This window comes from Neoarius graeffei, chromosome 15 (genome assembly GCF_027579695.1).
Source record: "Neoarius graeffei isolate fNeoGra1 chromosome 15, fNeoGra1.pri, whole genome shotgun sequence".
In the NCBI taxonomy this organism is placed as follows: domain Eukaryota; kingdom Metazoa; phylum Chordata; class Actinopteri; order Siluriformes; family Ariidae; genus Neoarius; species Neoarius graeffei.
Genome location: NC_083583.1, coordinates 66,027,371 through 66,051,094, shown reverse-complemented (window position 1 = coordinate 66,051,094; position 23,724 = coordinate 66,027,371). Strand labels below are relative to the sequence as shown.

Genomic DNA, 23,724 nt, shown 5'->3' with positions numbered 1-23,724 from the left:
CTAAATAATATAACAATTTCACTATTATCTCAAAATAATTGTAGCAAGCTAAAACAGTTTGTGTGTGTGTGTGTGTGTGGGGTGGGGGTGGGGGGGACTGGAGGTGTGAGGCCCATAAAATATTGAAATGGGAGAGCAGTCTTTCTAAACTAGTCAAGAATGGATCAAAAAGATAACTGTGGCTACAGAGACACAAATCTTCACACCTTTTGTTGCTTCCAGAGACAGAAAGTCTACGGGAATCCCAACACAATCTGAAGCTCTAAACCACAAGCTAGAGACAAAATTCTCTCACACGCCATCTAAAATGATCAAAACCTATTTGTGAGCATATTGGAGCTCATGTCTGTTACCATCAAACTGAATAGTTGCTAATCATGGATTGGTGATTTCCTATAGCGCTCTACATTTATCTCTTTTTGTAATAATATTATTTGCCTTAAAACATTTGAAACATATGTAAATATTAATGGAATAGACCATGTTATGACCTACATTCTGTATTTTATCCCAATGTTATATTATGTTTTCTATAGGAGATGGAGAAATCGCAGGCCAACAACTTTCTAATCCTGTTCCGGGATTCGGGCTGCCAGTTCCGCGCTGTGTACACATACTGCCCCGACACCGAGCAGATTAACAAGTTGGCGGGCATTGGGCCCAAGAGCATCTCGCGCAAGATGATTGACGGCCTATTCAAGTACAATTCTGACCGGAAGCAGTTTAGCCAAATCCCAGCTAAGACCATGTCTGCCAGTGTAGATGCCATTACCATCCATAGCCACTTGTGGCAGACCAAGAAGCCAGGAACACCGAAGAAAGTGTCACCCAACAAGTCCTAAGGTTTTATATTGGCATTCGCTTATATTGGCGTGCTTCTGTTCTCAGCAATGCTCTCTTTCGCTGTACTGACTCCAGCCTGCACTCCAGCCTGCACTGCACAGAATTCTGCATCTTTGTCATGGAACAAAACCCACACTTTCTCTCAAAAAATATATATATGCACAACTGGATTGTAAAACAGTATGGGCTTGTCAGTGGATCTCACGCCTGCATTTATAACCTGAGCGTCTCATTGCTGTTCAGTTAAAGCATGTGTGTATGGCTGGGTGGGTGAGTGTGTGTAACTTTTATATGTGGCAAGAAAATAGTAAATGAGGAAGTGATGAAATATGACTGATATTTGGTACAATGAAGCACTGAATGTCATTTGTCTGTATAAAGAGAAACGTTGCATATACATACGTTAACATGTGGCCTTGGTTTCGAATTCTTTGGTTGTTTTATAGTATGTAATGAAGTGATCTTACGAAAGATAATTACCACTCGAGTGTTTTTTTAAAGAGCTGGTCACCTGTGGACTTCGCTTTCAGGAGCAATGCTGTATGTATGCATTAAACAAATCAGTGTGCTAATACATAGTATATTTTTGCTTGCATTTGCTACGTTTCATTTTTTAAAGTGGCTTTGGTTCACAGCAGGATTGTGAATTCTTACAGTGTTTTAGGATTTTCATTTTATTATTTATCTGCATAATCTCACAGATCAAAGGAATTGTTTTTTTAATTCAGCATGTCATGATAAGTTGCTACGGTTTAGAACGCCACACTCCTGTTGCATAATTATGTGATTGTAGGTTGTTAAAATGAAGCTAGCAGATATTTGATAATGCCATAATGAATAATGTATCAGTGATATTTCTCTTGTCAGCTTCACAGTTTAAATTAATATATATTGACAAGTTTCATTGTATCAGTAGTTATTCTTGTTCGTCTCATTTGTGATAGATGACATATTTCACTGATTCTGCCACAGTCATTATGATTTCCAGAGTAAAGTTCCCTGGGTACAAGTAGAGACGGTATTGTCCCATAATGTCCTAAAATTTATCAAAACTGTTAAAAAGCAATGTGCCAAACACCATCTTTGTATTGCTAATGGATGATTTAGACTGAGAACTGATGCTTTTATAAATAATTTATTTTTAATTCGTATTTGGCATGGGATATCAAAAGTTCAGCTGGTTGATGTTTGTGGAATATATTTCAGTGTAAGGAGAAAGCATGGCCCCTTTTGGATCTCTCTTGGGTGAAATAGTGCTGTTTACGGGTCACAGTTCGCTAACTTTAATATGAACATACGCTGATTTGATTTTTGTTGATTTTTCTAGTTGTCTTTCAGTTCCTTATTCCATGGCCAATGCCTTTCCACAATCATCAACACACTCCTTTTAATAAATATAGTAAATTACTGAATGTAACTTGGATTGTGCACTGGAAAATGTACAGATCTGATGTACTGTATTTGGGGGACAACACACACCTTTTTGAAGCAGTTGTATTTAAATAATTTGGCTGTTCCAAGCCACAAATTGAACTGGCTATGTATTTGTAAATAAGCACAGTTTACATATTGTACAGTGTATTTTGAACTCATCTACCCATCTTAATCAAGCATTTTTTCAGTTGTTAAATAGTCACACACATATCTAAGTCATAATGCATTGAATAAAGTTGCGCATGACCTCAAATGCTGTATGAGAAATGTTTGGCATAAGAATATGAACAGTGAGCTCCAACACTTAAAATGCACTCTCAGAAAATAAAGTGCATTATTCTAACTTTTGGGGTACAGTGGCTTGTCACTGGGGCAGTACCCTCTAATTCAGTAGAATTATACCCATTATACATATACTGCTTGGGAACATATGGATTGTAACATGTTAAAAAAGGTACAATATGTACCTTTTTAGGACCTTCTTGGCCCTAAAAATGTACACGTAGTTACCTTGAGGTCCAATAATAAGTCCTAGTGGGTACAATAGTGTAGATTGTACCTTGGGGGACAGAAATGAACTCTTACTCAACCCATATTTCTGTTCAGGCTAGGCTCTATTCCTAAAATCCTAAATACCAGATGTTTTAAAATGAGAGTGCTAAAATATAATTCATCCAACTTTAATAGCTTGATTTCTGACATAAGTTACACAAATAAACAAGTGAAGTATTACAAAAAACAAATAAAAAAGATTCAACAAAACCATTAACTTAAAAATGTTCAAGGATCATGTAAGAAATAGACAGTGGGTGATCCTTGATATCATTTATTTTAATACTATGATATTTGAAAGTTCTATAGAAGTAAATTTTGTCCATATAAAGAAAAAATGACAGGATAAACAATCCTTAAAATCCTTTCTAATTTAGAGAAACAACATATTTAAATGGAAACTTCAATCTGCAACTACGGTTGTAGTTGCAGATTGAAGTTTCCATTTAAATATGTTGTTTCTCCAATTCCAAAAAAAAGTTGGGATGCTGTGTAAACTGTAACTAAAAACAATGCGATAATTTGCAAATTATGGAAACTCTATATTTCATTTCATTGAAAATAGCACAAAAACAACATATCAAATGTTGAAACAGAAATTTTATTGTTTTTTTTTAATGTATGCTCATTTTGAATTTGATGTCAGCAACACGTTTCAGAAAAGATGGGACGCGGCATGTTTAAAACTGTGTTGCATCACCTCTACTTTTAACAACACTCTGCAAACATTTGGGAACTGAGGAGACCAATTACTGTAGTTTTGAAAGAGAAATGTTGTCCCATTCTTGCCTGATATACAACTTCAGTTTCTCAGCAGTTCAAGATCTCCTTTGTTGTATCTTGCGCTTCAAAATGCGCCTATTATTTTAAATGGGTGGGCCAGTTTAGCACCCAGACTCTTTTACTACGGAGCCATGCAGTTTTAATATGTGCAGAAAGCGGTTTGGCATTGTCTTGCTGAAAGAAGGAAGGCCTTCCCTGAAAAAGATTTTGTCTGGATGGCAGCATATTGCTCTGAAACGTGTATATATCATTCAGTATTAATGATGCCTTCCTAGATGTACAAGCTACCCATGTCATGTGCACTAATGCACCCTCATACCATCACAGATGCTGGCTTTTGAACTGTGCACTGATTACAAGCCGGATGGTCCCTCTCCTCTTTAGCCTGGAGGACGTGGTGTCTCCACGTCCTCCTAATTGATTTCTAAAAAGAATTTATAATTTTGATTCATCAGACCTCAGGACACTTTTCCACTTCGCCTCAGTCCATCGTAAAAGAGCTTGGGCCCAAAGAAGATGGCAGTGTTTCTGGATATTGTTTATATCTGGTTTAAACGTGCATTTATGGATGCAGTAATGAACTGTTGTCACAGACGATGGTTTTCTGAAGTGTTCCTGAGCCCATACACTGATTTCCACTACAGACACATGTCTGCTTTTAATGCAGTGTCTCCTGAGGGCCTGAAGATCACAGGCATCCAATGTCAGTTTTCAGCCTTGTCTCTTGCATACAGAGATTTCCCCAGATTCTCTGAATCTTTTAGTGATATTACGTACCATAGATGATGTGATCCCCAAATTTTTTGCAATTTTACATTGAGGAATGTTATTCTTAAATTGTTGCACTGTTTGCCCACACAGTCTTTCACAGAGCAGTGAACCCCTCCCCATCTTTACTTCTCAGAGATCTCGCCTCTCTGGGACACTCTTTTTATACCAAATCATGTTACTGACCTGTTGCCAATTAACCAAATTAGTTTTCTTTAGCATTACACAACTTTTTCAGTCTTTTATTGCCCCTGTCCCAACTTTTCTGAAACGTGTTGCTGATATAAAATTCAAAATGAGCAGGTATTTTTCAAAAAACAATACAATTTCTCAGTTTCAACATTCGATATGTTGTCTTTGTACTATCTCATCTCATCATCTCATGCCGCTTTATCCTTCTACAGGGTCGCAGGCAAGCTGAAGCCTATCCCAGCTGACTACAGGCGAAAGGTGGGGTACACCCTGGACAAGTCGCCAGGTCATCACAGGGCTGACACATAGACACAGACAACCATTCACACTCACACCTACGGTCAATTTAGAGTCACCAGTTAACCTAACCTGCATGTCTTTGGACTGTGGGGGAAACCGGAGCACCCGGAGGAAACCTACGCGGACACGGGGAGAACATGCAAACTCCACACAGAAAGGCCCTCGCCGGCCACGGGACTCGAACCCGGACCTTCTTGCTGTGAGGCGACAGCGCTAACCACTACACCACCGTGCCGCCTGTCTTTTTACTATTTTCAATAAAATCTAGGATTTCCATGATTTGCAAATCTTAACATTCTGTTTTTATTAGTGCTGTCAAGCGATTAAAATATTTAATCGCGATTAATGTTGTGACTGTCATAGTTAACTCGCGATTAATCGCAATTTAATCGCACATTTTTGTCACATGAAAAACCATTGTAATTCTCTTATCAGCATAAAAAAGTGAATGGGCTTGCTCACCGTTCGAACTACGGGGGTACTCGGGGGATCCGAGATCCCCTGAAACAGACATGAGATCCCTTGGAAACATGATTTGGGAAATGTTGGGGGGGTCTCTAAAATATTGGTAAAATTATGTTTATTGACATAGCAATCGTGTAAAAGCATTTGCATATCCGAAGTGAGCGCACGATGGAGAGCCGCGCTCTGAGACAAGCGCAAGCACCCCCCCCAAGGGAAAAAAAGGGACCCCCCCGAAAATATCGGCATAGTTCGAACACTGGTTGTACCAATGTGTTTTTTTTTTATTGCAGAGCATAACACATCTTGTCACAGCCACTGCAAAGTCGGGCTGGAGCCGCCGATGGGAAAACGAAACCTAAGCCGAGCACCGTGGCTCTTCGGGGGAGGGCAGAGGACTCTGGCTGTGTGGGGCGTGGCATTACAGTCTAGCTGCTATTGTTTTTCTAAGCAAAGTCTCTGTTCCAAGTTCCTGACAGTTTCAAAAGCTTATGAAAAACCTACATCATGTCACAGAGCGTTAATCTCGCGATAAAAAAAATTATCGCCGTTAAAACTGAGTCAAGTTAACACGTTAATAATGTGACATTTTTGACAGCACTAGTTTTTATTTATGTTTTACACAATGTCCCAACTTTTTTGAATTTGGGGCTGTAATTTAATCATTTTGTATCCTCTATAACGAAAAGATTAATTATTTAGAGATTCTTGTAGAAGTAGGTTATACATTTTTGCAACAAGATATTTAATTTTTAATACCAATGCTACAAATACTGCAATTTGAACAGAATTAAGTATTTGTTTTATCAGTTTTCAGCAGCAGTTTTCAGCTGCACAGACCTTGCTATCCAGATATTTAATGTCGAGATCAATGGTGCAATATCTAACTTCTGATGTCATCTAAAACCTGATTGGTTGAAATTAATTTATGGGAATACAAACTATTCCAAGTCTCCCCATCCCAAGTTTCCCCACTCTTCCCTCCTGGTCAGAGGCGGTTTTACCATAAGGCGAACCTAGGCAGTTGCCTAGAATCTATACCAAATCAGCCCCCTGTAGGGGCCCCCTCAGTCTGCCCCTCCATGGTGAACACCTCAAAAACAAGTACTACCTTATTTTGTTACTTTTGTTAAGTACCTGTATATTTATTTAAAAAACAAACAAACACCAAAATCGCCTCAGAAGGAGGGTATAATGTGGAGGGCCCCATGTTTGTATTTTGCCTAGGGCCCCCAAATGTCTAAATCCGCCTCTGCTCCTGGTCCAGTATAGATAGTTTTCACATGACGTCACAGAGTCGGGGATTCCCTAGTGGCGGCCATCTTGGTGGTCCAGCTCACCGTACGGGTCATTGAGCACACATTGTAACGCGTGAGTACAAAGTCTTCAAAAGAACCCAAGCAGGCTATTTAAAGCTAGCAATGGTGCACACCTGTTGTATTCATGGCTGTCGTAATAGGTCAGATGATGAAGTCAAGCGGAGCTTTTATGGAATTCCCACTGTACGGGAGCACGAAGGCGAGCAAACAAAGAAACTCGGCATACAAAGGAGAAATCTATGGCTTGCGAGAATCAACCGCAAGGATTATCAGCCTTCCAAACACAGCAAAGTCTGCTCCGATCATTTTATAAGTGGTAAGTTGTTTAAATAAACAATCAATTGTGAACAATCTCTGGAGAATACCTAACTGGAACTGCTGAGTGTACGTTTACATTGTAATGTACACTTAATATCGCTCGTTTGTCACGTTTCTATTTGAAACTTATCACTTCACTCATGCAAGGGTAATTTTTGAAAAACATTTTCGGTCTATTCTATATGATTTGATTTGTGTTTGGGATGCAAACAGCGCGCCTTTTGGCGGATGCCGCCTGAATCGCGCAGATCTGATTTTTTTTTAGGGGGGGCGTTGGAGTGTCTGATTATAATTTCAAAGTAAATTCTGTATTAAAATTACTAAATAAGCAAATCCGTTACAGTCCATGAAACAGGAAGTATAAGGATGAGAAAAAAAAAGTTTAAATCGGAAAGCTGTGCACATTTGCGCAGCCCGAGCAGTGTGCAGGACTGCGCAAATGTGAGCAGCTTTCCGATTTAAACTGTTTTTTTTCTCATCCTTATACTTCCTGTTTCATGGACTGTAACGGATTTGCTTATTTAGTAATTTTAATACAGAATTTACTTTGAAATTATAATCAGACACTCCAACGCCCCCCCTAAAAAAAAAAAATCGGATCTGCGCGATTCAGGCGGCATCCGCCAAAAGGCGCGCTGTGAATATATAAAGTTGTATATATCAGACAGCCTTTAAAGTTTGATGAAGTCAGTTTCAGGCTTTGGAGCAGGCTTTGGCAGTTTCAGGCTTTGGCAGCCCTGCATAGTCACTTGAAAATGCATCTTTGTCCACTTCGTAGGGGTCAATTCCCCCAATCAAGGCCAGTTTGGCTGCATACCGTTGTCGTGAGATGTCGTCTAATGTATCTATATACTTCTGTTTGCTTGATTTTGCCGACATTGATCTTTATTTTAGAAAACTGACTATATAACTTCATAAATTCGTCCGAGATAACGTAGCAGGTAGTGGCGATGGTCTGTTTTGTTTGCCCCCCAAGATGGCGGCTGGGGGGGGGCGTTCCCCGGAATTCCGTGATGTCAGTGAAAACTCTATAGTGTGTAGACACCAGGGAGTCTGGACACAGCCTAGTACTCATCCAGTTTCTCACTCATCTCAGGGGAACGCCCACATTGCTGTGATTGGTGGATTATCGGCATTCCTGGCGGAGATGCTGAGTGGGCGGGGACATCAGCAGCAGGCGTTTTTGACACATTTGGCCTTCCATACAGCTAAGCTTAAGACGCGTGTCAGGTTTCCTGCTCCAGTGCATGCCGAGCATCTACTCGACATTTTAGGTAAGGCCACTGAATAACGCCACTGAATGATGATGACTAGCAAGGGTACTGAATAATCTCATCATTAAGCCGACGGCTGATCACGCCACTTCATTTGTGTCTGTGTAATATGATGATGAAGCTGCCAGTGACGTCATTTGTAGCGTTCTGTGTTGTACACAATCTGCGGTGCCACCATCCCATCCCATCCCATCACAATACATCACTGCTGAGGTTAGACAGAGGCACAGAAGCATTACACTGAGTTTCATGACTGTTCTGTGGAATGCACACATGCAGATTTGTAAGTAAAATATATATTACAATTTATCAGCAAATTATTATGTTACTAGTCTAAACACACTATATGGCCAAAAACATGCTGACACATGACCATCACATCCATATCTGCTTGTTGAACAGCCTATTCGAGATTTAGTCCCCTTTTCCCATTTTAATGACCTCCACTCTTCTGGGAAGGCTTTCCACAGGATTCTGGAGTGTGGCTGTGGGGATTTGTGATTATTCATCTACAAAACATCTACTACACTTGAGCTCTTCAGCTCCAAGTTTGGCAAACCATGTCTTCATGGAGCTCACTTTGTGCACAGGGACTTTGTCATGCTGGGACAGGTTTGGGTCCCTTTTCGACCAAGAAGGAACAGGTTCTTGAACCAATGAACCTTGGTGCCAGCTAATGAACCAGCCCGTGTTTTCACCAGTTTTGAGTGGAACTGTTGTAATCAAGGATGCACCATGAACGGAGGGTGTTGCACAATGGGAGTAAACCGTCATAGCAAGATGGTGGTGCGCATCGATTACCTCTGAGCTTTTGTTCTGTTACTGCAGATATTTGTTTTTGGTCCTTTTTTTTCCTGAAGATGTGTCCTTTTCCCGGTGGTGTAGTGGTTAGCGCTGTCGCCTCACAGCAAGAAGGTCCGGGTTCGAGCCCCGTGGCCGGCGAGGGCCTTTCTGTGCGGAGTTTGCATGTTCTCCCCGTGTCCGCGTGGGTTTCCTCTGGGTGCTCCGGTTTCCCCCACAGTCCAAAGACATGCAGGTTAGGTTAACTGGTGACTCTAAATTGACCGTGAGTGTGAATGGTTGTCTGTGTCTATGTGTCAGCCCTGTGATGACCTGGCGACTTGTCCAGGGTGTACCCTGCCTTTCGCCCGTAGTCAGCTGGGATAGGCTCCAGCTTGCCTGCGACCCTGTAGAACAGGATAAAGCGGCTAGAGATAATGAGATGAGATGAGACGTTTCCTTTTCCATTGTGTTCTCCATTGCTGCGCTCTGCTTCCTTTCCAAACTAATGACACACCCACTGATGTCATCATGGTTCGTGTTGGACAAACCAACTATATTTTGGTTCCAGCTGGGAACCACCATTTCAAGTTCTGAACTTTTTTTTTGTCAAAATGCTCTGAATGGTTGAAAATTTGGTGCATGAACCAGAACAGAACTCATTCCCTGTTGATTGAAAAGGAATATTGGTTCCAGTGAAGGGAAATTGTAATGTTACAGCATCCAAAGATCTCATCTCATCTCATTATCTCTAGCCGCTTTATCCTGTTCTACAGGGTCGCAGGCAAGTTGGAGCCTATCCCAGTTGACTACGGGCGAAAGGCAGGGTACACCTTGGACAAGTCACCAGGTCATCACAGGGCTGACACATAGACACAGACAACCATTCACACACTCATTCACACCTACGGTCAATTTAGAGTCACCACTTAACCTAACCTGCATGTCTTTGGACTGTGGGGGAAACCGGAGCACCCGGAGGAAACCCACGGGGAGAACATGTAAACTCAGCACAGAAAGGCCCTCGCCGGCCACGGGGCTCGAACCCGGACCTTCTTGCTGTGAGGCGACAGCGCTAACCACTACACCACCGTGCCGCCCCGCATCCAAAGATAATTACAATATACAATTGTGTACTTCTACTTTTGTGGTAACAGTTTGGAGAAGGTCCATATATGGGTGTAATGGTCATATGTCCACATACTTTTTAGCTGTATAGTATAGATATTACAGCATTTTGTCAATTCCTATCCAACATAACATACAGTATATGGCCAAAAGTATGTAGATGCCTGACCATCTTATCCCATATGTGATTCTTTTCTAAACTGTTGCAACAAAATTGGAAACCTGACTTCACTAACGGTCTTGTGGCTGAATGGATAAATCACCACAACTATGCTCCAAAAAAATTATTCAAAGCCTTCCCAGAAGAGTCAAAGCTGTGACAGCAGCAAAGGGGTACAAGCTGTAGAATGGGATGTTCAGCAAGCAAGCACATAAGATTGTGATGGTTAGATGTCCACATATTTTTCACTATATAGTGTACATGATTTCTCAATTGTGTTTTGCTTCATACATCATAATTTAGTTGATTTTTCTTTTATTCACCATCACTTGCAACTTGACAAGAAAAGTTTAATTCTCTGAAAGGAAATTTTGCATGAAATATGAAATAGTAAATGCTCAATAGTAAAAATCTATTGTTGGCATTATGCTAATCTAGTTTTTGTAGATTTGCTTTATGAAAAATAGGGTTTTTTTTTCCACGTGTACTTTAACAGAATTGGACACCATGACAGCAGAGGAGACGATTAACATCAAGGAAGTAGAGATCATCAAGCTCATCCTGGATTTCCTCAGCTGCCGAAAGCTTCATATCAGCATGCTCGCCCTGGAGAAAGAGAGCGGTGTTATTAATGGCCTCTACTCGGATGATATGCTCTTTCTCAGGTGGGTTTCAGCTTGCAACTGATTGGATAAATAGGACTGGTGTTAAGAAACTGATTTGACTCACTTTTCCTTAATCTCAAATGTGTAAAGCAGGCATCTGTTTATACTGCTCTTATGCATTGCTCCTTCATGAACTGTATAACCTACCTGTTACTTTATTTGAGTTCACATTGATGATGACATTCTCATTTTCCGTTCATCCTAGGCAGCTGATATTAGATGGACAGTGGGAGGAGGTTCTTCAGTTTATTCAACCACTGGAGAATATAGACAAATTTGACAAAAAGAGGTGAAGGAACATAATTTCATATACATATAGTGGTACAATCTATTACCGACAGCTGTGGAAAAAATTAGAAAATGGTAACCACTATTAAAAGAGGTCTCTTAATTTTTTTCCATAGCTGTATGTTATTGTCTTATGTGTTTCTGTTGTTCCTAAAGGTTTCGTTACATCATTCTGAAACAGAGGTTCCTGGAAGCGCTTTGTGTGAATAATGCCATGTCTGCATCAAATGATCCTCAAAACGTGAGTTTGTTTGTATTTTGGGTTGAGTATCAACATTGCAGTTTGATTTAGGAGACAGTTGTTTCTGAGAACTGTGATCTGACATTCATGTGCAATTGTGATGAGAAATCTGGACGGTGATGAAGAGTAGCGGCCATTGTGGAGATAATGTGTCATCATTGTCAAGTTTTGTTAGAATCACCCCAGTGTCTACAGTTGATAAAATGTCATAGAAAAGGAATATGTACAACCCCAAATGAGAAAAAGTTCAGACAGTATGGAAAGGCAAATAAAAAAAGAAAGCAGTGATTTCTAAATTTACTTTGTATTTTATTGCAGACAGTAAAAACCCATGATATTTCACGTTTTGTCTGGTCAACTTCATTTGTTAATATTGGGATAGCTGGGATGGGGTTACACTAAACCCATTTTGAGTATTTATTGCCACAAAGCTCCATTTTTGTTTCATCAGACCATAGAACATGGTTCCAGTCAAATTTGTAGTAGCATTTCGCAAACTCCAGGTCTATCCAGTTTGATAGAAAAGGCTTTTTTTTTAATTATTTATTTTTTGCGCACTTCAGATACATTGTGTTCACTATGATTTCCAGGGGTCAGGGGTGCCAATAATTGTGGCATATGTGGGTTGTCCATTTATTTCTTGATGAGGGATTTGTTTTTCCTCAGAATAAATTTACTTCAATTCAAGGTTAGCTTTTTTCACAATTTTTTTTCAGTAGGAAATGAAGCTACTTAATCAAAAGGTGGAACCCCCCAATCTTTACAAGGGGTGCCAATAATTTTGGAGAGCACTGTACATCCATTCCTGCACTTCAGGCCTGCAACACATTCCAAAAAATGTTGGGACAGGGCACTTTAGGGCTAGTAATGAGATGAATCAATTAAATAATGATGTGATTTGAAACAGGTGATGTCATCAGGTGATTTGTACCAGATCATGGTTACAAATCAGTATCCAGGAAAGGCTTAGTCTTTGAGGAGCAAAGATAGGCAGAGGATCTCCAGTTTGTCAACGAATGTGTGAGAATATTATTGAAATGTTTAAAAACAATGTTCCTCAAAGAAAGATAGGAAGGGATTTGGATATTTCACCTTCTACAGTGTATATCATCATTAAAAGATTCAAGGAATCTAAAGGAATTTCAGTGTGTAAGGCAAGGGCACAAGTCTAAGCTGATCACCAAACCTGAACTGCATCAAAAACTGTTATTCATCTGTAGTTGTTATAACTACATGGGCTCAGGATTACTTTGGCAAACCTTTGTCAAGCACCACAATACGGGGTTACATCCACAAATGCCAGTTAAAACTTTACTGTGCAAAAAGGAAACCTTATGTTCAGCATCTCTGGGCTCAGAGGCATCTGGGATGGACTATCACAGTGGAAATGTGTATTGTGGTCAGACGAATCAGTACTCCAAGGTTTTTTGTTTTTTTAAGAAAATGGGCACCATGTTCTCTGGACCAAAGACAAAAAGGACGAGCCAGACTGTTAACAGCAGCAAGTCCAAATGTCAGTGTCTGTCATGATATGAGGTTGTGTCAATGCTCTTGGCAAAGGTAATTTATGATGGCAGCATTAATGCAGAAAAGTACATTGAGATTTTGGAGCAACATATGATGCCTTCAAGATGACATCTTTTCCTGGGATATTTCAACAAGACAATGCAAAACAATGGTTATGTATGTAACCACGGTTCTGTGAATTTCGGATGGCTGCCAGAGGTGGTGATTTAAGCACCTGGATGTCCATCACATGTATGTGCAGGTCAAGTGTTTGTATCAACAAAGTCACCTCTGACCTGGGTGACGTATGCCCCTTGCCCCAGCACTAAAGGCACGTTCACCCAGGAAGTGACCTCTTAGCAAGTATTCTGAGTGACTGCCAAGCTCTTGTGATCATCTGAAATTCATAGAACCGCGGTTATGTATGTAACCATCATTCTATTTCATTTCTCTTGACTGCCAGAGGCGGTGCTTTTAAGCACCTGGATGACTAATACCAACAAGGTCATGAGGAAGATCTACTTAAGAGAGCTGTGAAGGAGTAGGAAGGAGTAGCTGTTGCCAGTGGGTTGTGTGAGACCACATTAACCTTATAGAATCTTGCAAATGTGCAGGTTGATGTCCGTGATGTAGCTGCACAGATATCTGAAAGAGGAACCCCTCGTAGGGCTGCCCATGACACAGACACACTCCTCATTGTGTGACCCCTCACATGAGGGATTGAGAGACCACTGCCCCATAGGCATAGACAATAGCATCTACAATCCATTTCAACAGCCGCTGTTTGGACAAGGCATGACCTCGCCTATGCCCTGTATGACAGACAAACGGTGAATCTGACTGCCGGAAGTCAGCAGTGGTGTCAATATAAGTATTTAATGCTTGCACTGGGCACACTAAGTATGCACCCTACCCCTGCTCATCCTCTTGAGTTGGGGGCTCAAAAGGTGCCAGACTGAGGGGCTGGTTTCTGTAAGAAGATGAAAAGGTCTTTGGGAGAAAGGAAGGGCTGGGCCATAAGGTTACCCTTGTGTCACCAGGATTCCAATGTCCGCACTCTTGGCTCACTGATAAGGCATGCAACTCGCTTACGCATCTGGCCGAAGCCATGGCTAAGAGAGAGGCTGTCTTCATAGACAAATACTTCAATTCCAACCTCTCTAGAGGTTCAAATGGGGGTTGGCACAGTGCCTTTAATACAAAGGGCAAATTCCAAGATGGTACTGGGTTTCTCTGAGGTGGTTTTAGCATTTGTGCACCCTTAAGAAAGCGTGTCAAAAGAGGATCAAATCAAATCAAGTTTATTTGTACAGCGCTTTTAACAATAAACATTGTCGCAAAGCAGCTTTACAGAATTTGAACGACTTAAAACATGAGCTAATTTTATCCCTAATCTATCCCCAATGAGCAAGCCTGTGGTGACGGTGGCAAGGAAAAACTCCCTCAGACGACATGAGGAAGAAACCTCGAGAGGAACCAGACTCAAAAGGGAACCCATCCTCATTTGGGCAACAACAGACAGCCTGACTATAATATTAACAGTTTTAACAGGTATAACCCTCAACTGTCCTCATGGGGCCGTCCTTCACAGGAGTGGGGCGATAAAACTCCGACCAGACACAGGGCACCAGGATGGATTAAGCAGGTCCGAGGGGCAGAAGAGGCCAGCATCTCAATCCCAGGATCAACATGTAACTCAGAGGGACAGATGGGGGGGGAAGAGAGAGAGAGAAAGAAAACACGTTGTTAGGTATGCCCTAAAAATGACAAGTATTAAATCTGTGTGGTAGGCTCGCAGAGACGAGAGTCTTTACATCAGGCATAACACACAATGGCATGTTAATATGGTAAAAAATATATCATGACCTGCTCTGGCTGGATGCTTGATTGGGTGATGGGAGCACACTCCTCAGCAATGATGAGATGCAGATGGGACCCTTAGGCCTGGCCAAGACAATTCAGTTACATTTCACCGGGTCTGGGACATGCGACAGAATGTCTGACGGCCGATTCCCTGCAGGCTACGATAGCCAGTCGAGGTCCCCACCGTCTCCACCAAAAGATTTCCTGTTGACTCCATGTAACTCAGAGGGACAGATTTGGGGTGGGGGGGAGAGAAAGAAAACACAGGTGGTTAGGTATGCCCAATGTCGCCTGAATAAGTAGGAACAGTATACATATTGCACCGAGTACAAGCAGGGACTCCGGCAACTAACTATGACAGCATAACTAAAAGGAGAGAGCCAGAAGGTAACACAGGCATGAGGGAGCCCCGGGACATAAAGCAGCCAGCCACTACACCGTCAACAAACTCGAGTGAGCAAGCGAGTGGGGACTGACAGCATCCATACATCCCAGTTTACCAAAACACTCTATGTCTGAGGACCCTCCAGATCTACTCCTTTACCTCATAAACACCATTAACAAAAGGCTTGACTAAACAGATATGTTTTCAGCCTAGACTTAAATGCTGAGACTGTGTCTGATTCCCGAACATTACTTGGAAGGCTGTTCCATAACAGTGGGGCTTTGTAAGAAAAGGCTCTGCCCCCTGATGTAGCCTTCACTATACGAGGTACCAGCAGATAGCCTGCACCTTTTGATCTAAGTAGGCGTGGCGGGTCATAGAGGAGCAGAAGTTCACTCAGGTACTGAGGTGCGAGACCATTTAGTGCTTTAAAGGTCAATAGTAGTATTTTATAATCAATACGAAATTTGATTGGGAGCCAATGCAGTGTGGATAAGACAGGCGTGATGTGGTCATATTTTCTAGTTCTAGTAAGGACTCTTGCTGCGGCATTTTGAACTAACTGGAGCTTGTTTATACACTTATTGGAACATCCAGACAGTAAGGCATTACAATAATCCAACCTGGAGGTAACGAAAGCATGGACTAGTTTTTCTGCATCATGCAATGACATTAAATTTCTTATCTTTGCAATATTTCTGAGATGAAAGAAAGCTATCCGGGTGATGTTATCAGTGTGAGTTTCGAATGAAAGACTGGGGTCAATAATCACTCCGAGGTCTTTTACTGCTGCACGTGAAGAAACAGAAAGGCCATCCAGAGTCACTGTGTAATCAGAAAACTTACCTCTAGCTGCATGTGGTCCTAGCACAAGTACTTCAGTCTTGTCAGAGTTAAGCAGAAGGAAATTTATAAGCATCCAGTGTCTAATGTCCTTAACACATTCCTCAATTCTATTAAGCTGGTGTCTCTCATCAGGTTTTGCAGAGACATACAACTGTGTGTCATCAGCATAACAGTGGAAACTAATACAATGTTTACGAATAATATCGCCCAGAGGTAACATATATAGAGAAAAAAGCAGTGGACCCAAGACAGAACCTTGTGGAACACCAAACTTTACCTCGGTACGTCTAGAAATATCACCATTTATATCAACATACTGATAACGATCAGTTAGATAAGACCTGAGCCAGGAGAGGGCCATTCCCTTAACTCCCACAACATTTTCTAGTCTATCCAGAAGAATGGAATGATCAATGGTATCAAATGCTGCACTAAGGTCAAGCAACACAAGTAGCGAGACACAGCCCTGATCAGACGCCAACAGTAGGTCGTTTACTACTTTAACCAGTGCTGTCTCTGTGCTATGATGAGGTCTAAATCCTGACTGATACATTTCATGGATGTTATTCCTATGTAAATATGAGCATAACTGCTGTGCCACAGCTTTTTCAAGGATCTTGGAGATAAAGGGGAGGTTTGATATTGGCCGATAATTGGACAGCTGACAGGGATCAAGGTCAGGTTTTTTAATCAGGGGTTTGATAACTGCTAGTTTAAAGGATTTGGGTACATAGCCAATCATAAGAGAAGAATTTATTATTTTTAGAAGCGGTTCAATTACTCCAGGCATTATCTGTTTGAATAGATGTGTCGGTAAAGTTGAGGCTTTTGATGTAGAGATTAATGAAAGTAATTCAGTTTCTTTTAGGGGAGTAAAACATTCTAACTGATGATCTGATACAGTTATATTGTTAACTACAAGGTCACTTTCATTGTCTAACCTTAAATTAGTAGTTTGAATTTTTTGTCGGATATTCTCAATTTTGTCATTAAAAAAATTCATGAAGTCGTTGCTACTACATACTGCAGGTGTGCATCTGTCTATAGTGGACTTATTCCTGGTTAATTTTGCTACAGTATTAAATAGGAATCTAGGATTATTTTTGTTATCTTCTATTAGGGAGGAGAAATATGTTGATCTCGCAGCACTAAGAGCTTTTCTATACTTCAGGAAGCTCTCCTTCCAAGCTAATTTGAACACTACCAATTTTGTTTGACGCCATTTACGTTCCAATTTTCGAGTGGTCTGTTTTAATGTGCGAGTGTCATCATTATACCAGGGTGCTAATTAGGATGGGTCCCAACAGTCATTCCATCTACCCTGTTATGCATGGCTGAGATGGCAGCTATACAGGGGGCTGCAAAAGTAGGTATACAGTAATGAAAACAAAATGTTAGTATTAAATGAAACCTAGCACCACTATTATAATACTGGAATAATCCTTACTGTATACCTACTTTTGCAGCCCCCTGTATAAAACTTGATGGTGGAGGCTGTAAGACTTCATCAAGGCAGTACTGGAGAAAACCTGAGAATTACTGGTACAGCATTTTGGTTCCTGATCTTGTGCGTAGCACCATTCAGAAAAAAGCTTCCATCTGTTGGTGTAGGGTGCATTGGTGGAAGGTGCCTGGGAGCTGTTGATGGTCCTCACAACTGTTGAATTGTAGGATCCTAACAATGGCTCTGGCCCTTCAAAAACCTTGGCAGAGTTGCTGCCAAGCTGGCTTCGGCTGCCAGATTTGACCCTCCAGCTGTGAGAAGAAGTCCTGTCATACAGGGAGGCAACGGCTCCCTGTCCAGTAACCTGTGTAATATTGGGAACCACACTGTCTTGGGCCATCTGGGGGCTATTAGTAGCACCTTGTGATTCCCACTGAGAATCCTGTCTAGAGTGGGCAGTATTAACAGTAGTGGAGGGAAAGTGCACAGTAGCCAATCTGGCCACAAATGAGCCAGCGCATCTTGGCTCAAAGGGCTTGTTGATTTCCCCTAGACCAGGGGTTTTCAAAGTGTGGGAGAGTCAGCCCCCCCCTCGGAGAGCAAATAAACAACAGCGCCCCCCCCTTACAATTTTTGTTGTTGCTATACTTAATGTTCCATTCGTATTTAAAAAAAAATGGTTGTTGTACACATTATTTTTTTCTTTTTCACATTTTAAACATCTGTGCTTTTTAAAACATCTTGTTTTACACATTTTAAACATCTCATAGCATCGTTAGCTAGCACCTCTTGGCAGACAACACACTGTGGCAGTGGAGCATCTTCAGATCCAGTCCATGAAAATCCAAACTTTAAATAATCGTGGTCATACTTCCTTCTTTTTCCAGTCCCCCAGGATTCCGCGGGCCTTTTTTGTGATTGTTGCGGGCTAAAATGTCTGATGTTGCGGGGGTTTCCAAAAAAATTTCGATGAAAGTTGCGGTGTTTAGGTTTTTGTTGTGATTACATTGCGGGAGGAAGTGAAAGTTGCGAGAAATTGTTGCGATTTTCTCTTTTTGTGATTAAAATTGAGTGATATGTTAAATATTAAGTTATTACTGAAAAACTATTGATTAAAAAAAACAAAGACACTGAGAAATGGTCCTATAAACAACTTTACCAATATAAAAGATTACCAGGACTACAAAAATGCAGAAAAATAGGCTTTACTGATCCAAATGCACCTGTTGGTTCAAAAGTTAAAGTGCATAGAACCTCACAGCACAACATGAAGTTACCTTAAAATATAATATAAATGCCTCAGCTTTCATGTAAGAAAAAAAAAACTATTAATACTAGTACCGTGTGCAGGCAGTCTCTCCTGAATACTAAATTAAACAGTAATTATAAACTAATAAAATAAATGGCTCAGGCTTCATAGAAGAAAAAAAAACAATTTGAACAGAATCTCACAGTATGATGCTGAAGCTGCCTAAACAATGGAAAATAAAATACCATTTTGGCAAAAATGTTGGCATCCATTAATTTCTTGTATTAAGTAAAAAAAATAAATAAAGTGCACACAGTCCTTCACTGTAAACATAACACACTTTCAGCAACAGAATTTAAGCCTACATAAACATTGTCTCACACATCGCATGCTGCTTCTCTTGAACATAGACATCCGGAAGTAAGGCGGAAGGTAGTTTGTCGATGTCACCTCAAGACGACGCCAACGATTGGTCAAATTTGCGGGAAAGTTGTGGTGATTGGATATAATTGCAACACCACCCTGAATTCGCGGGGATTGGTTGAATTTGCGCTGAAGTTGCAAATCGCAACATCCTGGAGGCTCTGTTTTTTTGCTTGGCTGTCTCCTCACTCCCTGTAGCTTCAGGTACTAAAAATCGATCCATTTTGTCTCTCACGTTGCGCCCCCCCTGAAGAACTCTGGCGCCCCCCAGGGGGGGCACGCCCCACACTTTGAAAAGCCCTGCCCTAGATAATACCAGAGGGGACAGTGTGTTGTTGCCTGTGAGGCAAAATACACTGTCCTTGCCATATCTGTGCCAAATCTCTTGTACCACTTCAGGATGTAGCCTCCATTCCCCAGAATGTGGGCATTGCCGGGATGGGAGATCTGTTGCCCTGTTCTGAGTGCCTGATAAGTGTATTGCCCTCAGGCCCAATAGGTGAGTATGGGCCACAGTAATAGCTGTTGTGCTATCCTTAAGGACTGTTTGGAGCTGGTGCTCCCCTGGTGGTTTATATGGTAGGCCACAGACGTGTTGTCTGTCCTTATAAGGACATGTTTCCCTACCAGCAGTGGGAGGAAATGTTTGAGGGCAAGCAGAACAGCCTATAGCTCCAACACATCTATGTGTTGTTCTTGCTGCTAAGGACTCCACTGGCCTTTAACCGTTCTGCATTCTACACTGCTCCCCACCTTGCTAGGAGGCATCCATGGCCACGACCTCTCTGCGAGAAGGTATGGACCCTAAGGGAACACCCTGGGTGAGATGTGTGTGTGTTTTTTTTTGTTTGTTTGTTTGTTTTGTTTTTCCCCCTTCCATGGGTGCAGGCATCTTAGGCAGCTGGCAGTGACTCTGACTAGCTTGCATCTGTGTTGAGTGGGGTGCAAACAAAGATTGAGGCCTCTCCAGATCTGGCTGAACAATGACAGAAGGCCTAAAGGGATCACAGATGAGGCTGCTGTGAGCATGCCTAGCAGTCTGAGAAATGATCTGAAGACCAGGGCTCTGCCTCTCTTGAAGTGACTGATGAGCTAGAGGATGTTGTGAATCTGCTGCAGAGAGGGGGTGGCACTCATCAGCTGTGAGTCCAGCTTGGTGCCAAGAAACACTGTGTGCTGACTGGGTATAAGGGAGCTCTTTTCGTGATTTTTCTCAGCCCTAGCTTGGTGACATGGAATCGGGTTTACTGATCTCCCCTCAAAGCGTCTACCCTTGACTTGGAACAAATCAGCCAGTTGTCCAGGTAGGGGAAAATGTGCATCCCTCTGGCCTGTAGTCGGGGCAGCGCTGCTGCTACACACCTTGTACAGACTCTTGGTGCTAGTGAGATTCCAAATTGGAGCACATGAAACTGGTAAACCCTGCCGTCAAGGGCAAAACAGAGGAACTGTTTATGCTGAGGTATGATGGGAATGTGAAAGTACAGTGTCTTGCAAAAGTATTTATCTCCCTTGCTGTTTGTCCTGTTTTGTCACACTACAAGAAGGAATTAAAAAGACAGTGAGCAATGGAGATGAAAGATCCGCTGTGGCGACCCCAATCGGGAGCAGCCGAAAGAAGAAGAAAAGATGGAATTAAAATGGATTTTTTGGGGGGTTAGCACCATTTGATTTACACAACATGCCTACCACTTTTAAAGGTAAAAATTGTTTTATTGTGACACAAACAATAATTAAGATAAAAAACAGAAATCTGGAGTGTGCATAGGTATCTCCCCCCCCCAACTCCATACTTTGTAGAGCCATGTTTTGCTGCAATTACAGTTGCAAGTCTCTTGAGGTATGTCTCTATTAGTTTAGCACATCTAGCCACTGAGATTTTTGCCCTATCTTCAAGGCAAAACTGCTCCAACTCCTTCAAGTTAGATGGGTTGTGTTGGTGTACAGCAATCTTCGTTATGCCACAGATTCTCAATTGGATTGAGGTCTGGGCTTTGATTAGGCAATTCCAAGACATTTAAATGTTTCCCTTTAAACAACTCCAGTGTAGCTTTAGCAGTATGTTTAAGGTAATTGTCCTGCTGGAATGTGAACCTTCATCCCAGTCTCAAACCTCTGGCTGACTCAAACAGGTTTTCCTCCAGAATTGCCCTGTATTTAGTGCCATCCATCTTTCTTTCAGTCCTGACCAGCTTTCCTGTCCCTGCAGATGAAAAATATCCCCACAGCATGATGATGCCACCATTCTGAATTGAATGCTGTAACCCTGTGACAGGGTTCACACAACCCAGGGGTCTGACGTAAGCGCTTCCCAGCACCTGAGCTGCTGCTTGGTGAAGCACCTGACCACGGAAGAGAGAGTTATTGTCTTCCCCCTCACCCCTTCCTAGAGGGGTGACAGCCAGAAGACTGGCCACACTGTACCAAGTGAGGGGGCTGGGTATGGGTTGACTGGCAAAACCTGTCTGAGCATTGTGCCCTCAGCTGCATTATCGGCCATAGTATTGTCTGAGCTGTATTTATTGCCACAGAGGGCCTCTGTCTGGGGGGTCGGTGGGTGTGTCATGACACAGACTGGCAAACTGCTGTAGTAATAACCTGTAGGCTATGCTCCAGATCTTGCTGTGCAGCAAGTCCAAACAGCTGTCCCGGAATGACAAGGAGAGTGGTGGGCTTTCCTGCAGGGTTCCAGAAACGGAGACTGGGCCAGACATACCTGACGCCAAGCAAGGGTTAGCGAAGACATTAGCCTACCCAACTCTCTGGTCATGTAGGCGAATGCCTGCAAAGAGGCATCACTCAGGCTCTAGGCAGAAGGGTCAACCTCAGAGGTCTGCAATGTCTGGGACAGGGCAAGTATAAGGTGTGACCTAGAATTCCCGGTATGTCCAATACAAGCTGCTGTATCATAGCTCCTTACAATCAGATCATCTTTCAAACGGCATTGCAGCCGGGGACAATGTGCATCAGGCCTAAGTGCTTCATCAGGCAACAGCTGGCTCTATATTGAGGTCTTCTTGAAAAAGGCACTTTGAGCAGTCACCTGAGCTGGTGCTGCATCCAACCCCAGACATTCTACAGCCATCTTCACAGCAGGCCTGACTGATGTCTGGCTATTCTTGGATCCCATCAGTGAACTGTGGCTTGTCTCCTCGGAGTTGAGATGAGCGAAGTGGGAGCTCTCCTCTACCCCCTCCTCAACACCCCTACCACTGAAAACTCGGCTCTCTGAAGCCTTAGTGGTGAGGGCATCTTCCTCCTGGATCTCAAAGGCCAGTGAGAGTGCTGGAGGCAGTGCCTCAGAAGGAGATTGTTGTGCGGCTGTAGCAGGTACACTAGCAGGCTGTGCACTAGGTTGTTGCAGATTAAGTAGGAGGGTCTTAATCTCTGCAAACTCGGAGGCCAAATCATCAAAATTTTGGGCCAGGGGATCTACTTCCCTGTGTTTGCCCCTAGTGGGGGCCTCCTGTGACTCAGATCTGCTGCACTTGTGTGCAGTAGGAGACACAGAGCTGTTCTTCTGTGCAGAAGGCAATTGAGAGCTTATTTTGCTCTCTAGTTAGGCTAGCCTAACTATGGTGACTATGGTGCTTGACTCATGCAGCTGTAATTCATGTATGCCAGCTCAGTCAGTCCCTGCCTTAAGTGTTCAACCTCAAGGCAAGAGGGACATTTGATCATGGCCATCATCTGGCTCAAGAAGGGCTTGGCAATCAATGCACATCATAGATATTATCAACTACTGCTTCCACTAGACCTAGGTTGATGCAGTAGCCTAATTACTAGCCTATTCGGAGGGTTTTTCCTAGGTAGCTATGTAAGTGAAATACTGTGCAGCAAGTGTATTTGCTGCAGTTAGGGGTGAACAACCACCTTGCACTTGGTTAATAATAAATGAACACAGACTAATTATGTAATTAGACTTCCCTACAAACAATGCATCAATTCTACAATATAAATGAAAATTGCAGGGAATAACCTTTAACTTAAATGTAGTTTCTTAATTAATCCAGGTGAGTAGCCAGTCTTCGATAACAATTTAATATAAAAGTGGATAATTACCATCTAACTCTCAAACAAAGGCCTGTTATGCTAACACAGTTTGCATTTTGTAACGGAGACCTACGAGTGGAGATCCCAGCCCGATACCCAAGTTAATTGCATTCGAGATCAGCAGTAAAGCAAGAAACACCACCTGATCATGAACTTAGTTATTCCTCTTAGACTGTTGAATCCACTCATATAGTGTTTAAATAAAAAAAATATTTACTTACCTGTTGTCGTATAACACAATTCATGGCTTGCTCAGAAGCCTGTGGAACACATTTTATAAAATACTTACAAATAAAAAAAACCTTACAAATAAAAGGCTAATCGCAGTCTTTGGAGGGTGAAAGTTCGCAGCTCCAACTCCTCTGGAGTTGCAAGACTACCAGTGATGCCTGTACACTCCTGAAAAAAACCTGCTTATCAATGCGAGAAGAAATCCAAGAGGTCACTT

General features: G+C 42.1%; 2 protein-coding genes across 7 annotated transcripts in view; both read left to right on the top strand.

Moving 5' to 3' along the window:
• The window catches only part of camsap2a (calmodulin regulated spectrin-associated protein family, member 2a), a 94,237-nt gene extending 91,744 nt beyond the window's left edge, over nt 1-2,493 (top strand). For all 6 annotated transcript variants that reach the window (XM_060941771.1, XM_060941770.1, XM_060941769.1 and 3 more), the window contains one exon: nt 537-2,493. In XM_060941771.1, coding sequence (XP_060797754.1) covers nt 537-842 — 306 coding nt within the window. In that variant the 3' untranslated portion in view covers nt 843-2,493. The remainder of the gene's footprint in view (nt 1-536) is intronic.
• Nucleotides 2,494-8,456: 5,963 nt separating this feature from the next.
• Nucleotides 8,457-23,724, top strand: part of wdr47b (WD repeat domain 47b) — a 42,612-nt gene continuing 27,344 nt past the window's right edge. The window contains exons 1-4 of the mRNA XM_060940616.1: nt 8,457-8,528; nt 10,810-10,978; nt 11,184-11,267; nt 11,423-11,507. Of these exons, the coding sequence (XP_060796599.1) occupies nt 10,821-10,978; nt 11,184-11,267; nt 11,423-11,507 (327 nt within the window). The 5' untranslated portion in view covers nt 8,457-8,528; nt 10,810-10,820. The remainder of the gene's footprint in view (nt 8,529-10,809; nt 10,979-11,183; nt 11,268-11,422; nt 11,508-23,724) is intronic.